Source organism: Cryptotermes secundus, unplaced genomic scaffold, assembly GCF_002891405.2.
Source record: "Cryptotermes secundus unplaced genomic scaffold, Csec_1.0 scaffold215, whole genome shotgun sequence".
Classification (NCBI taxonomy): domain Eukaryota; kingdom Metazoa; phylum Arthropoda; class Insecta; order Blattodea; family Kalotermitidae; genus Cryptotermes; species Cryptotermes secundus.
In genome coordinates, this window is record NW_019743150.1 from 1 (window position 1) to 16235 (window position 16235).

Genomic DNA, 16235 nt, shown 5'->3' on the forward strand with positions numbered 1-16235 from the left:
TTCTAATTGCATGATGATTTGTAGAACGAGCCATGAAGGTGTATGGGGGAGTGGAGGTAAAGCGCCATCATTCTTGATCTCGGCATTAGATGTAGGTAAGGGTCGGCTTCACGTCCCGGCCGATTTACTCCCAGGGAAGTCGCCTGCGTTACCCATGGTAGAAAATGTTATTACGTTGATGAAACAGATAACATGGGCCGACGGCACAGTGAGGATGAGAGAGATGGGAAATACAAAATTCTGATCTGAGATCCCTGGGAAAATGAACCACTCGAGGACTTAGGCGTAGATATGAAGATAATATTAAAATTGATCTTAAATAAATTGGGTGACAAGTTGTGGACTGGATTTATCGGTCTCGGAAGAGGAGTTTAGGAGCTTGGATGGCTCAATCGATATAGTGACGGGTTGGACGGCCCGAGTTCAATTCCTGGAAGGGCTAAGGAATTTTTATGTTCACAGCGTCCGCACCGGCTCTGAGGCCCACCCGGCCTCCTAGCCATTGCGTATCGGTGACTGTTTTCCCCGGGGTAAGGTGACAGGGGCGTGAAGCTGACCACTGACCTCCATCTGGTATCGAGGTCAAGAATGATGGAGCTATACCTCCACTCTCCCATACATGTTCGTTTAGTGATGCTTAATTAATTAAGCAGAAGGGCAATATAACATTTACCTTACAGACGTCTTACTAGTTGAAACGGAGTGAGAAGATGGTAGTGGTATAACAGGCCCATGTAGGAGTTTGGCGCAGGGGGAGGCACTGAACGGGAATTTATTGAAGAATCAGAATATTATTACTGCAGTCGGTAAATATACCCTTTCTCAGACGTGACTTGTCTTAAATATTTTGTCTTATCAACAAGAATTATATTTATTAAAAATAAATATCGGATATAACAAACAATACCGGTAAAAAATACATACATTTTAAGTTAACTAACATAGCTTACAGGTAAAAATATACTTAGGCTGATTTGTACAATACATTTAAAATTACAATAAATTATAAAACATATATTTCAATATATAATTGTATTTTATTTTTTATATAAATATACCATTCCTCAAGCATATAGATGCTAGAAAGGTACGGGCTTCATTGCAGTGCATTTCATGCTTATATTTATGTTTCCATGAATGTAGGTTTTGCTCAGTAATTGGGATTATTGCGCGTCATCATTCCACGAAGCTTATATTCATCTTCACAGCCCCTGAGATATGCGACACGTCAAGCCAGTCAGCATATTAGCATGGCGTCAGTTTTGACCTCGAAATTGGCAGGATTAAAAATATATATATATATACTCAGGTTTATAAACTCGTTCTGCGAAATGCTGTTAATCCGTGAATATTCTGTTAGTTCCAGGTTATCTGTGAAATACATGTTTTGAGATATCCTTACAATAAATGCCTAATAGTTAAAGATATATTTATCGTTAACAAATCCGTAACCTCATCTCTAGGCACCGTGGAAACTTTTCATCTCCGCTTATCAGGCACGTGAATGTGTTCTTGGACTTATTGAAACTTCATAATATCTTGAAGAGTTCTCTCTTACGGGATGTAATGCCGTGTAGAAAAGATAAAGTTGTCCCTGTGCTTAACTAATTAAGCACTACGCCATGAAGGCGTATGGGGGAGTATATATATAGACCTACGTTAACTTGACCTCGGCACTAGTTGGAGGTGAGTGGTCAGCTTCGCGCTGGGTGAGTCCCACTGCCGGTCTGGACGACTGGAAGAAGGGAAAATTCTTGACCCTACCGGGACTCGAACTTCTACCTCTCGGTCGTCCAACCAGTAACGAGTCCTTGTAATGCCGTGTAGTCCGGTAAAAGTCATCCAGCGTTTCGGAGGAATATCGCCTACCTTCATCAGGACTGAAGATAAAACTCTTCATAATATCTTGCCTACTTGTTTCTTCCAATTACTTTTAATCTTGCGGAGAAATGTCTCTTCTTGTTTCAAACTCAATGAATGAAGGGATAATACAAGTATAAGGGATATTATATTTATAACATACTCCATTGAATAGAAGTCGGGCCAGTTTCGTGCTCGTGTACTGAGCAAACTGAAAACATCGGCATCATTTTCGTACAACCCTTACCATTCCTACTGATATACTGAAAATGAAGAGTAGAATGTTCAACGTTTACCACTTCTACCCACAACTTGCCTCGCCTTCTCTTCGCTGGGACGATATTAGGTCGTGGCATGGAAGATATGACGCGAGGTACTTCTCACGAGGGGGCGTAGCTCCTGTAAGCCAACAGATGAGGGTCTTCGAAGCTGCGCTTGCTACCGTGCGCAGACACAACCTGGTATGAGGATTCGTGGTGCCCTCCATCGGAACCTCCAAGCAGCTTCTTGAGTCCAATGATCCCTGACAAAACCAGAGCCAGCTTGCTGATGATGAAGGCCTTGCCGGCGAGGAGCGCCAGTTTTCCCAGGGCCAAGGGAACGAGGGTCCCCAGGATCAGTATAGGGAAAAGGATATACATCCCGGAGCCCCTTCTTCTCCTCCGACCTGGAAGAAACACAAGACAACATTGTGAAATAAAGTAAAGGTATCCCTGTAACAGGCCATGGAGGCCCAGAGAGTTGTGAGGCGTCGAGGCTCCCATATTTTCTAGACAGTAGTCTTACACATAGCGGCGAGGTTGTCACCATTACGCACTGGCTGCCCCTTACCCCCCAGGAACATTCGTGGTACTCATTTCTGCTAGAGACTGAATCGATCCTAGGGCCGCAGTGCGACTAGAAAGATTAGCTAAATTGAAAAATCCAGTACCCTCATCGGGAATGGAAACCACGACCTTACGGCTCGTAGCGTAGTGCCTCAACCAAATACGCTACCGCGTGCCCCGACAATATTGTCTTACTTCATTTAGTCCGTTTGTTCTTAAGGCGAAACAGTTGCTATAATAGTGGATTCGAAAGGATTCTGGCGATGGTGTGCGGCGTATTACAAAACTCGGAATTAGCTGGGTTTTCGGACTTTACCCATCGTCCGGTATTATAGAGACTAGAAAACACAACATTTCGGAAACCGGATCTGTTTCCGTTGCATTGGTGTTCATGAACTTTTTTTGTTGTCTAGGTTTGTAGCATAAATTTCTTCCTCCCTTTCAATCATAGTTCCACGAATATTCGTTCTTTATCACAATTTTTATTGCATATTATCGTGTTATCTCCCTTTGACATAACCTGATCTCGTATTATAAATAGCTGCAGTGGATCCGGCATGGGTTGTGTACTGTCTAACGGCTCTGGGAGCTTTCATCCGGCTCAGGAACTTGAAGATGGAATTTCTTCAAAGTAATATATAAAAATGCTGGTCACAGTTGCTCTGAAACGTCGCTTGACTTTTAACTGACTGCACATTGCTGTATCCCAGAAGATAGAACAGCATGCAGGGATATGTTACGCTGTAAATTGGCAGGAAGGCGAGAAAGAGACGAGGCTGGGGAATTCTCTTCTACATTTTCCTTGTGTGATGACGCAATAAATTCGTGCTACAGAAAACATGAAGAAGGAGGAGGGATTGAAAAAATGAAAGATTAGTCTGAAAACAGAAAGAAAACAAAAAAATCAAATAAGAAAGAGGTGAAGGGACGGAAAGAAATGAGCGAGATGAAATAGGAACATAACAAATGAGAAGAAAAGAAGTAGGATAAGAATAAGACGAAGAAAAAGGGATAGAGAGAGGATAAGACCGATAAAGAAGGAGGGAGAAGGAAAGAAAAGGGAATAGAAATAAAGTAGGATAAATAAGTAGTTCTTCCCTAACGATGGACTTTGGTACCAGGCTACACGGAGGCATATCCCAGAAGATTATAATATGAATATATATGTATTATAGCAAATATATATTATTGTTATTGTTATTCTTGTAGTTTCAATAAACTTGTTTCCCAGAATGATGTTCTGATTGTGAGAAGGTTTCGCCTTGCTTCGAGATAACGGTGTAGCTGGAAGTTCTGGTTATTAAGTCATATCCCAACATTCCGTTAAGTAAGGGACTGGTTTAACCGGTACGTTATACCAGAAATGTAACACCTTGAAACTAGTTCAAGACTGACGTTGACTTAAAAAAAAATCTTTAACTATTAAAATTGTTGTCCTCCGAATGACCTTCATTTCATAGAACAAGAAGCTCTGTGGAAGAACTAATCACCTACTTTGCTTTTATACGACACGGACCGCATAGAAAACGAACAAATTAAGGGACACACACATACTCACACGAACCGTTGCCTAGCATCGATAAGGTAGGATAAGCACACATACAAAGGCTATAGTATAAGCCTAAATGTTAAGGAAACACACACAGACAGATGGACAGACACAGACGGATACACAGACAGCACGGTGATCACATAAACCTCCTCCTGTTTTTCCGAATAAGTAAGATAGGCTAAAAATACTAGTCTGCCCTTAATATGGAGCGGACAGTTTCCTCTGAGAAGTTGGCACCTCTGTCCCGAACTACACGGTGATGATATTCAAGAAGAGAGCTGTTATCATAATTGTAATTAACTCTGTTAGTACCAAAATCCGAAACTGGATATATTTCTGAGCCAGGGTACTCCCGTCTCCAAAGCCCACTTCCCTAATATGCTTCTTAATATTATGATATGACTCCCGAAATCCGGAACAGTGAAATCGGATGAGACATCAGTTGCTACGTAACGACTCGGTAAACACTTTCCCGCGGCACGCACGCACCCTTACACGTGACAGTATCGTCCCTTCGGCTTCGGTTTTGTCTTCATGCTGGTCATTTCAAAGAAGTTTTCCACTAAAGTTATGTGTGTATTTCTTGTTCCCCATCCTCGCTACATTCGCAAACTATCATAACATCCCAGATTTTAATAGCTAATCTATCTCCGTGGACCTGAGCGCTTCTTGAGAAGCTTCCAGTCGCTCAGCTACCCAACATCTTCCCAAAACTTTATGGAACCCGGAGGTTCGTTACCTTGGTCACAAGAACCCTCCACTGGTCCCTGTCCTGAGCCAGATCAATCTAGTCCATACCACCCCATCAGTCTAAGATCCATTTTAATATTATCCAGCCACCTACATTTTGTCTTCCTAGTGGTATGAATCAGTTCTAGGCCCTTTGTGACATTTCATAACAAGTTACTTGTTAGACCCACGCCCAACTCTCAAGCTGAAGGAGCACCCCTTGTCGGCTGTCCGCGACTGCTTATTCAATATATTTTCACCTACCTTCCATATCTGGAGGCCGTATGCTTCATAAGAATAGGTAATCTAAGGTAAAGTAAAGCTCTTGTGCTTAAGTTAATCAAGTACCACGGCATCATGAAGACGCATAGGGGAGCAGAAATATAGCTGTGCTATTCTTGCCCTCGGCACTAGACGAAGGTTCAGTGTTTTATCGCATATACAAATTTACGCAATTTTTCGTCATGTAATATCTTTTCTGACTTATTTAGTTTATGTCCAATTATTTTCCTGAGCTTTTAATTGTGTACCACTTAAAATATATGTCCCTCCCTCATGGTAAAATAACAATAAATTGTGAAAAAAAAAAATAAATCAGAAATTATTTACCCTCTTCTGCCAGACTTCTCTGGAATTCTTGTGCAGACGGCAGTTTGAATTGAAGTACATGGTTTTTGAAGAATGCCAGGATTTTGTCCATAATCAGTCCATCCAGAAGATCTTCCTTATCTTGGAGTCCTCGTGGGAGACTAGCCTCCAGCTCCGCTTCACTTATCGGATTCCCATTAACACTTGTATCACTAATCGCTGAAGGATCACGGGTAAAAGCCACCCCTTCAAACACCTTCAGATCTGAGCGACTTTTCAGTGCCCGATCCAAAGCTGTTACAAGTTTCATCTTCAAGCACGAACTCATGTCCCTCTGCGAACAATCATTATAGATCCTAAACAGGAATCGGAAATCGGTTCCTAGAAATGATGTCGGTACGTCTGCGTTTTCTGCTAAACTCCTGGGTTCATCTCCCGAAAGAGCATTATCATAAAGGCTCTCTGCTTGCCGACCAAGCACACTTCCAGCTATTAGGAGAGTCACCGAGCATGTGACAAAATAACCCGTCATGTTTGTCGAAAAACTGAGTGATCCTTCCCACAGCAAAGCTTACGAATGACTGACTTCGTATGATCCTACAATCCTGCTTATCTATATACGACAAACCTCCCACCAACTTTTCATTGACTTGCTTACATCCGAAAGAGTTGTATGTAATTTCTTCTACTTTTTGTTTTTTTGTTTTCTTTTCCAGCAATGACGTTCTGTAATAACATCTTGCAGGACTTGAATCGGACAGGGGATACCGTAAGTGGAGCAATGCGAACCTATTAGTATAAGAAGTGAGACAGAATAGAAAGCATATTAATATTAACCAAAGATATTTATGTTTTTAGTAAAGATTACTAAGAATATTTTACTAGAAATGAGAGTTATGCTGAACATAATATTATGTTTTAATTTAATTGATAAGCATGCGGTCTTGTTTGACCGTTAACTTGTTTACCTGCCATAAAAAACGCCTCGAAACCTGCGCCACATTTTATTAGGTCCTCTTGTTTTCCGGTCCTAGACTTCTCGAAAATAAAATAGCAGACGTAAAAATGAGAACGGAATGTTTGGTAAATATGAAAAATTTAGTCTCCAAAAATTGCTCCACGTACTGTGTTATTAGTGACACGTATATTTATGGTCGCGCAGTGTTTCATACCGCTCTTACAGTACAACTTCAGCCAGAGAGAAACAAGTTTCTTACAGGTGGTCAAGCTATGTGTCCGACACACCTACATTCAAAATATAAACCTGTTACAGTTCGCAAATTTAGAGCACGTTTATGTATGCAAAATGCATGTCTTTTTACATTTTATGGATATCAAATTCAGTTATTTTTCTACATAATATAAAGTAAAGGGGGAGCAGGATGGATGAATGGTTAGATTGATTGGTTATTTACCGAAGGCTGGGTTTGTATTTTTACAGGGGAAGGATTTGTCTCTTAACGGTCAATTCTTCTGGGATATGATGACTTATGTTTGTTTGAAGGTAAGATAAATCTGTCCCTGTGCTTAACTAATTAAACACTACGCCACATATGGCGTTTGGGGAAGTGGCTGTATAAATCCACGTTTTCTTGACCTCGGCACTAGTTGGAGGTGAGTGGTCATTTTCATGCCCCGGCCGATTTACCGCTTGGGAAAGAGCCTCCGGTACCCATTGGATAGGAGGCTGGGTGAACCCCAGAGTCGGTTTGGATGACGTAGAGAAGAGAAAATTGTTGCCACTACCGGGACTCGAACTCCGACCCCTCGGTCGCCCAGTCCGTAGCTAGTCGCTGTACCGACTTAGCTATCCCTGCTGTTAATACTATATATTATATATATATATATAGTTTATTTAACATTATCATCACAGAATCAGACTCTGTAGTGTAAAGTTGTTGGATGCCATATAAACTGAAACACTTGCAGCTTCATTAAAGAAAACGTAAGTAAATAAATGTGTATCGGACACGTGGAGATTCGGAACTCAGTGGTATAAATTTATTATCACAATCTGGGGATTAACCGTGACTTACGAGTTTTTGATTGGATTAATGGATTAATTGACACCCTATACATACAGCACGTGACTACAGGCAATACAGCGCTATTGCTGATTTACACACTATACACTCACCGTTATGCACGCACTAGGGTTTTCAGTCTTCACTAGTCGTATCCTGGCAACGGATTTATAACAGTTTCACTGTCACTTGAAATCACACATGAAGTCTTTTTTATACAGTCTAATTCCTTTCTTGCCATTTCTTCTCAGTCATTTTCGACTGTCATCTCCAGAACTTGACCCATTTCTTGACAACTCACTCAAATGAACTCTTCAATTGAACTCTCTCAACTTCTGATAACAACTAACTTCTCCCTAGGAACTTTTCGTTATTTGTCCTCGGGGCGTACTCCAATCGTCCCGTATTGTTTTATGCTTGTTTACTGATACGTTCCCCAGCAATAGACGTTCTGTTATTGCGCGCGTTGGCTCCCGCGGGAATGTCTTTAACGAGTCGTTGCATAGCAGTGGTTCTATACATCACAATATATCTCTGTCTTCTTTGATGTACACTTAAGTTGTAGGCATCCGCTCCATCTTAAGCGAGACTACGTGATCTCATAACTAAACCTAAACATACTCGTACATTGCAGTTGGGCTGGTTAACACGCGGTCAGCATCTGGACTGTAGATCATCGAATGTTAGGGTGCAGGATGCGAGGTTCTCACAGAGGTGGTTATGACGTGTACTCTCTTCTGGAATATAATACCGTGCTATCCATTGACAGTCAACCAACGTTTCGGAGCAACACGTCCAAGTATGACAAACAGTATGATGCCACCTACATCAAGCTGGTTTCTTGCTTGGCCTAATCTTTGATCCTGAAGTTGGAGACGACGTTTTCCTTCGAAACGTCGTTGGCTTTCAGCGGACTACATGGCGTTACGATGTCTGTTGAATGATGAATATGAAAGAATTTGGGAGTGTGCGATTGTGGTACAATCGAGATAGTATTATGAGATTTGCCTGGAAGTACTGAGAAAACCACGAAGGACTTCAGTCAGAATAGCCGGTATGTATCCGACAGAATTTTAACCCAGGACCTCACGAATGCAGACCTAGAGGGTTACCAAACGATGGAAGAAGTAAAAAAACCGAGTAATCCCAGTTGTCAACTGATGATGTATTGTGCTCCGAATGGATGTTATGTATGAACCGTGACGACCACAGAGAGCAAGATAATTGCCTTGTGATGTGTAACACAAAGCTACTGCCTCGGCCTCTAGTCATCTTGTAAGGCAGGGTACAAGGATGGAGTGAACAGTTTCCAGTGTAAGCCGGCCTGCTTTCCTGTCTCAAGTGAAACATCCAGTTGAGGCTTCCACTGCAACCTGTAGCTGATGTAAGTCTATCTCTTGGGCGGTGACATGGTTTTGTTTTTGGCTGGATTTGCGTCGTTCTAATAAGTTGTTGTTTCCATCTTCAAGGTGTCCATCAGATGTTTTCACTGCCGTCAAAATTTTAGTCTTATGCTGGGGATTGGTGGGTTCCTATACTTATCCATCGTACAGTACGACGTTTCGGAAACCAAATCTACGTTCATTAGAAAGAGCTAATCTCAGTCAGTGGTCCCAGTCACATGAGAACTGAAAGAAATTCGATTTCGGAAATATTGTCTTCTTCTAGACTATTAGACAGTGGACAGAGTCCAGAAACTCAGCAATCCTAAGTAAAATGAGCCTGGGTAGCTCAGTCGGTATACCGACAGACTTGACTGGACGGCAGGGATTCGGTTCCCGGTAGGGGTAAAAATTTTTCTCTACTGCGCAGTGTCCACCCAGCTTCCTATCTGATGGGTGCCTTCGCCGGAGGTAAAGCGTCAGGGACGTGAAGCTGACCACTCATCTCCGTCAGGCGCGGAGACCAAGAATGGTGGAGTTATACCTCCACTCCTTCACAGGTTTTCATGACCTGTTCCGTAATTAATTAAGCACGGGAACAATTTTATCTTCTGTAGGCCATGACACCGCCTAATATCCTACACGGTTATCAGTATTTAGGATTAACTTATTGACTCCATTTTGTTCCCTATCGTTGGACCCAACAATTTGCCTTAACCCAGAAGAATTTAAGGTTTCTGTTTATGCACTTCACCTTGCCACATTGTGCGAAACACTGGAAACCCAGTAATGCAAAAGATGATACGATTAGGCGGTAATGGTAACTGTAACAGTTTATACGGTGTACGATTCTTGGTTTATCTCTCGATGCGGCATAGACTGCGTGTCTCGTCACCAGAATGCAGGGCAAAATTATGGCGTAAGGACAGCTAATGGATCCTTTGAAAATGCGACACAGTTCAGATGCGTGGGAACGAAGGTCAAAAGCAAATGATGAGTCAGGTCAAATTAAATTCCGGTAGTTTTTGATGCCATTTGCAATGCAGTTCAGATCCGTCTGTCTTCTCGTCTGCTGTTCTAAACGTAAATATTAGAAGTAGTTACTATAGGATTCTGACGATGGTGTATAACACACTGATATATTGGGTTTCTGGACTTTATCTATCGTCCTAGTTTTTAAGATAAAAAAACACGTCGTTTCGGAAACTGGATCTATTTCCGTCCTCAGGTGAAGGAAAAACACCTATTCTGTTGGGTCCGTTAGAAAGAGCTAGCCTCAATCACTGGACGATTGAGTCCAGTTTCCGAAACGTCGTGTTTTTGTTATCTTAAAAACTAGGACGATGGATAAAGTCCAGAAACCCAATATATCAGTGTAATTATTAGAATTTACAAAACTGTAATTTTGCCTGTGATTCTGTATGGGTGTGAAACTTGGTCGCTGACATTAAGGGAGGAACATAGACTGAGAGCGTTTGAGAACAGGGTGATGAGGAGAATATTTGGACCGAAGAGAGATGAAGTCACAGGAGGTTGGAGAAAACTGCATAATGAGGAGCTTCATAACTTGTACTCTTCTCCAAGTATAATTAGAATGATCAAATCAAGGAAAATGAGATTATCAGGACATGTAGCACGAATAGGGGAGAGTAGGAATGTATATAAGATGGTGGGAAAGCCAGAAGGAAAAAGATCACTAGGATCAACAAGATGTAGATGGATGGACAGTATTAAAATGGATTTGGTGGTATGGATTGGATTGATCTTGCTCAGGATAGGAACCAGTGGAGGGCTCTTGTGAACACGGTTCCATAACATGCTGGTGAGTTCTTGAGTGGCTGCACAACTGGCGGCTTCTCAAGAAGGGCTTAGCTCCGTGAGTGACGTTCTCACGGCAGTAAGTACCTGCTTCTGCTTATTTCTTGCTTGGCTTCTTTCCCAATCATGAAGATTGAAGCGATATGTCGCTCCGAAACGCCGGGCTCTTCTCCGAACTGCACAACCTCACAACCTAGGATACCGCTCTCTTCAGTGTAGGAATGGACCGTTTGTTTACATGTACTACCGGGGTATTTGTCTGGCACAAAGTTCCTAACTTAAAACACCTGCTAACTCCTGCTGGAAATCGAACCGATTTCCTCTCTAGACACACCCCTTACCACTTTGTCTTATGGTCGTTGAAAATTAGTGCTGATTGCTTCTTTACAATATTTGGAACAAACATTATGTTACATATACTTGACTAGTGAACCTACTCTACTGTGAATATTTCGTTGTCATGAATAGAGGTTCTCATGTCGCTATGATGTACCAGACAACACGGCGTTATATCCCAGAAGACAAAACTCTTCATTTCGTTGCAGTCTGTTTTATTTATTTGAATTCTGTCTTCGTGAAATGTCGCGTCATTTTTCTATAATCACACGGTATATATTCTCCCGTCTTTTTCTGATGTAGTCCTCTGTTATGTTCGAAATTTATGACGTGTCATAGCTCAGGCGGTTAGTCGCCAGCTTTCCACCGCGGATATCCGGGTTAGGGCTCAGGTCATGTCATGTGGGACTTGTGGTGGACAAAGTGGCACTGGGTCAGGTTTTCTCCGAGTACTTCGGTTTCCCCTGCCAGTTCTCATTCCACCGACTGATCCACACTCATCATCATCTAACATCCGGGGCTGGTACAACAGGCCAGTTAGCGGCCGACGTACCAATTGGACTCAGTCTCACCCCACACCGAGAAGCCAAACAAGAAAAAACTATGTTTCAATTCAGAATTGAATCTGAACCCATCAGTCCTAAGAAAAATTAAACTATTATTACAAGCTTCTTGGATATGACTCCGTGTAGTTTGGTAGATAAAGACCAAAATTTCGGAGTAATCTTCTACATCCTCCAAAAGGCTAATACTTGTGTGCCAGATTTTACGGTATAACATACGAGAGAACCGGAATTACAGTATAATGCTCGCCCCTTTGAGAACCTTGTGAGTTGTGCTTCTCTTTTGGAAACAGATTTGCCCATCATAAAGCCCCTAGCTTCAAAGTAAAACGCAGGCGTATTATTTTTATTATTATGCTTTATTATATTATTAATACAATGATTTTGGTAACTGATGTTGGCTATGACATCGTAACAAGTTACGAACTTGCGTCATACAAAATCGTTTTGACATATGTTAGAGTCACTTTTGCACTAATTTCAATTTGTTCCACCTGCCTCCTTGGTCACACAACCGTGAAGAAAGGAGAAATTGTTCCACGGTCAGTCGGATCCATTTTAGACATTGAAACCGCCATAATCGTTATATATTTTATTTCTTTCTTCAGGCTTGTGATGGACATATCCTTCATGCTACTCCTCTGTCACGTAATTTTGGATTTACACTTCTATTGTAAACACAAATGCAGATTCGACCCAGTGATTGCTGTGTTCATTGGTTTGAACCCTGGGTCGCAAGGCACTTTCAGACCCTGAAAACGCGGTCGCTTGTATCGGGCCGTTGAGGAAGGAACAGAGAAGGTGTAAGAGAATAATATGAAGGGACAAGGAAATATGAGAAAGGAGGAAGAGAGAAGAAGAGGAAAAGATAACAGATATAGAAGGAGATTAAAATGGAGGGGCAGAAAGTGGAGATAATGAAAAAAAAACAAGAGAAATAAAAGTAAGATGGAGAAGGGGGATAAGAAATTAAGGAAGAGAAGATATAAAATAGAAAAAAAGTTTATGGAAGTAAGGGGAACAGAATGGGAAGATCAGAAAATAACTATGTCTGAAAGGGATGAACAAAAAATATAGACTATGTTATGAACATACACGTATATTTATTCGCAGGATAATAGTAAATATGAGATGGGCAAGGCATGTAACACGAATATGAAAGAAGAGGAATGCATATAGGGTTTTTGGTGGGAAGGCCAGTATGAAAGAGATTACTAGGAAGACCTAGACGTTGGTGGAAGGATTACAACAAAATTAATCTTAGAGAAATAGGATGGGGTGGTATGGACTGGATTCATCTAGCTCGGAATATGAATCAATGGAGGATTATTGTGAACATGGTAATGTTGTAGCTGAGCGACTGGCAGATTCTCAAAACCTCAGCTCCGTGGCGTTAGTTAGTTAAGGTAATAATGAACACTGAATTATGAAATATGTGGAAAAAAAGGTCATGGCGCAGTTTTAAGGTACTGTCAGTCTATTCTCTCGGAGGGACTAAAGAAAAACTACGAAAGTACGTCAGGATAGCTGGTGTTGTTGGCGATATTGGCTGCACTGAACTGTTAGTCCTTCCTAAGCAGTAGTTAACAAACCATCTGGATGGTATTCGAATTTAAAATCAATTGTGTGCGAGCCTACATACGCAAAATCTGCTCGGTCGGTAAGCATTAACAATCTGGGATTCGAAGTGTGGCCGTCAAGTATATACCTCAGGCTGAGCAGATTGTATTGTTTCTTTGTGGCGTGCTGGGAACAAAGCAGCCAAACCAAACAGTGTGGTGTAGACCGTGACTGAATAATTGTCTGCACGAAACTGGTTCTTGTAGGCACTGCGCAGGACTGACGAGTTCACATCTCTTTGTGAACTGAATGAAAGTGCAACTTCGGTTACTTCTTATTATAACTGACATCATGTAGTCCGTTTGCTGTGAAAGTTTCTCGCCGTGTTCTTTTTATCTTCCTTCATTATTCTATGACGCTGTATTAACTGCTACCAGAAGGAAAGAGACCATTGGGAAGACCAAGACGTATGTGTGTGAACAATTTAAAAATGGATCTTAGAGAGACAGGATGGGATGGGATGGTTTGGATTGATCTGGTTCAGGATAGGGACCAGTGGAGGGCTCTTGTGAACACTGTAATGAACCTTCGGAGTAGCTGCAGAATTGGCGACTCCTCCAGAAGGGCTCAGCTCCATGAGTAAGTAAGTATTAACTGCTAAGGCAGTTAGTCGCCGGATTCCCACCGCGGCAGCCCGCGTTCGAGCTCGGATCTGGTCATGTGGGATTTGTGGTGGACAAAGTAGCACTGGGGCAGGTTTTCTCCGAGTACTCCGGTTTCTCCTGCCAATCTTCGTTCCACAATCACCATCATCTATCATTCGGGGCTGATACAAAAGGCCAATAGTGGCCGCAACGCCGAGTGGACTCAGTCTCACTCCATGGCAGAGAAAAGAAATATTAAGTTTGTGTAGCTTCAAGTAGGTATAGTAGGAAGACATGATACTTGGATTTAGACCGATTTGATGGAACCGGGAGAGACATGAGAAAAGTGAGATAACTTGAGGTTCACACAGTGGCGGTTATGAATAGTTCTGTCTTATTGGATATAACGCCGTGTAGTCCGTTGAACGTCGACCGAAGTTTCAGAGGAACATGTCACCACCGTCATCAGGGTCAAAGAATAAACCAAGAAAGAAACCAGCGTGAAGCATGTAGCAAGCAGATGCTCTAGACCTCTCCTGCATATAACACCTCGGCACGGACCGGACAGAGAAAACCTCTCACAACAGCTCTTCTGTTATTGCTTCACGTAGCTGTCACACGGACCGCGTGGAGAACACCGCTTCCCAGTTAATCCATTGGCGCGCGTTACGAATCTGTTGCGGCCATTACCTAGCAACGGCTGTTGTCTATAGAGTCATTACTTAGCAACGGGTCTGCATACTACGATACATATGAAATATTACAAACAGTAACAAGAATATTGACTATTTTTCCTTCTAATTTTGCACATGTAAAAAATATGAAGCAAACAAAAACATTTTATATTTTTGTTATTTTTTGTAATTTTGCATATTATTAAAAAGTGTACGATAATTGTAATACTATAATGGCTCATTATCTGTCAATTTGTTATATTATACTTATAGAAGGAGCATAAGTTCGTTATATGTATAATAATATCATATGAAATGGAATATCGAAGTAATTACATTTTGTTTCCAGTACTGTCTAACGGACAAGTGGCTTGTCAGCAATGGCCACTGTTACGTCCCGTCTGCAATGAGCATGAGCAGAAAGAACGCCACTCCATTCGTCTGAAGCAGGTTACTAGAGATTGGTAAGTACCATGAGACGAAAATTACATATATTTGTAAATATATGAACTGCACTTACTCCTTCGCCTTCCCGTCCTAAAATAACCTTGGCCTCCGTTTCGATGGATACCCATTCCTTCCCGTTGTCTACCGTTTTCCTCCGTCTATTCACTTTCAGTTCTCTTAAATCATTCTCTGCATCTGCCTATGTAGACTATAATTTCAGCGATATACGGTATATTAGCTGAAGAATTGGGGAATTAATAACGCTCTGATTAAACTAAAATTTGAAGAGTTCCAACATCTGGGATATAAAGTCATGTAGCCAGTTGAAAGTCAACTGACGTTTCGGAGGAACATCTCGCCTCCATTTTCAGAGTAGAAGACTGAGCCAAACAAGGGAGCAATATGAAGCAGGTAGTATCATGACCACTCATGTGATAACCTCAAAACTTTTAATGAAATCACTTATTTCTTGTATGAATCCTCGCTTAAAATATAGACTTATATTTAAAGAATAACTCATGTCAATGAAAGTAGTTAAGGAAAACTGTTAAGGACTTGAGTTGTTTGGTAACTCTTGTACATCCGTGTACTACCACGTGTAACATTTTATGCACACATTATACTCGTAATTGTGTGTATCATGTAGTTCTTAGAATGAAAAGCAAGAAAAAGTAAAAAGTAAGTAAAGCTATCCCTGTAACAGGCCCTGAAGGCCCATAGGGTTGTGAGATATTGAGGCGCTCCCACATTGTCTAGACAATCGGCTCAAAGATGGTACTGAGGTTGTCAGCCGCGCTTTACTCCCCAGGAAAATTATTTAATTAATTCCTGGTACTCATTTCTGTTAGAGGCTGAGTCGACCCGAGGGCCATACTGCGGCTTGAAGGATTAGGTCAACTGAAAATAATCCAATGACCTTATCGGGACTTGAACCCGCGACCTTCCGGCTTGTAGCATAAAGCAACATAAAATAAATGGTCGTTACACTGAAGATGCTACGTGTTTTCTGCGCCGTAAGGATTGAATTAGGCGCATTTGGCTGAACCGTTCTGTGACAGGCCATCTCGACTGTGGTCGTTCTGATTTCCCTTTGTCTTCAAGCAAATGCTGAGACAGTTTAAAAGTTCAAAAGTGCTACTGATTCTTAGAACTTCCTGACTAGCTGTGCGAAGGACAAATCAGCACCATGGAATTATTTGGTTGCTTAGATAGTACTTAATACCAAACTGCC

At 41.6% G+C, this 16235-nt stretch overlaps 2 protein-coding genes across 2 annotated transcripts in view; one reads left to right on the top strand and one right to left on the bottom strand.

Annotated features, from left to right (window-relative positions):
- Positions 1-2244: 2244 nt before the first annotated feature.
- LOC111873798 lies at positions 2245-6088 on the bottom strand (the record flags this gene model as incomplete). The annotated part of the gene is made up of 2 exons (XM_023868774.1): positions 5578-6088; positions 2245-2527 (listed from the first exon to the last, which is right to left on the bottom strand). Coding segments are annotated over exons 1-2 (794 nt in total), but the record flags the coding sequence as incomplete, so codon positions are not given.
- A 2820-nt stretch (positions 6089-8908) lies between these two features.
- Positions 8909-16235, top strand: part of LOC111873806 (zinc finger protein 271) — a 179658-nt gene continuing 172331 nt past the window's right edge. The window contains exons 1-2 of the mRNA XM_023868788.2: positions 8909-8964; positions 14907-15021. The gene's annotated coding sequence lies outside the window, so the exon portion shown is untranslated. The remainder of the gene's footprint in view (positions 8965-14906; positions 15022-16235) is intronic.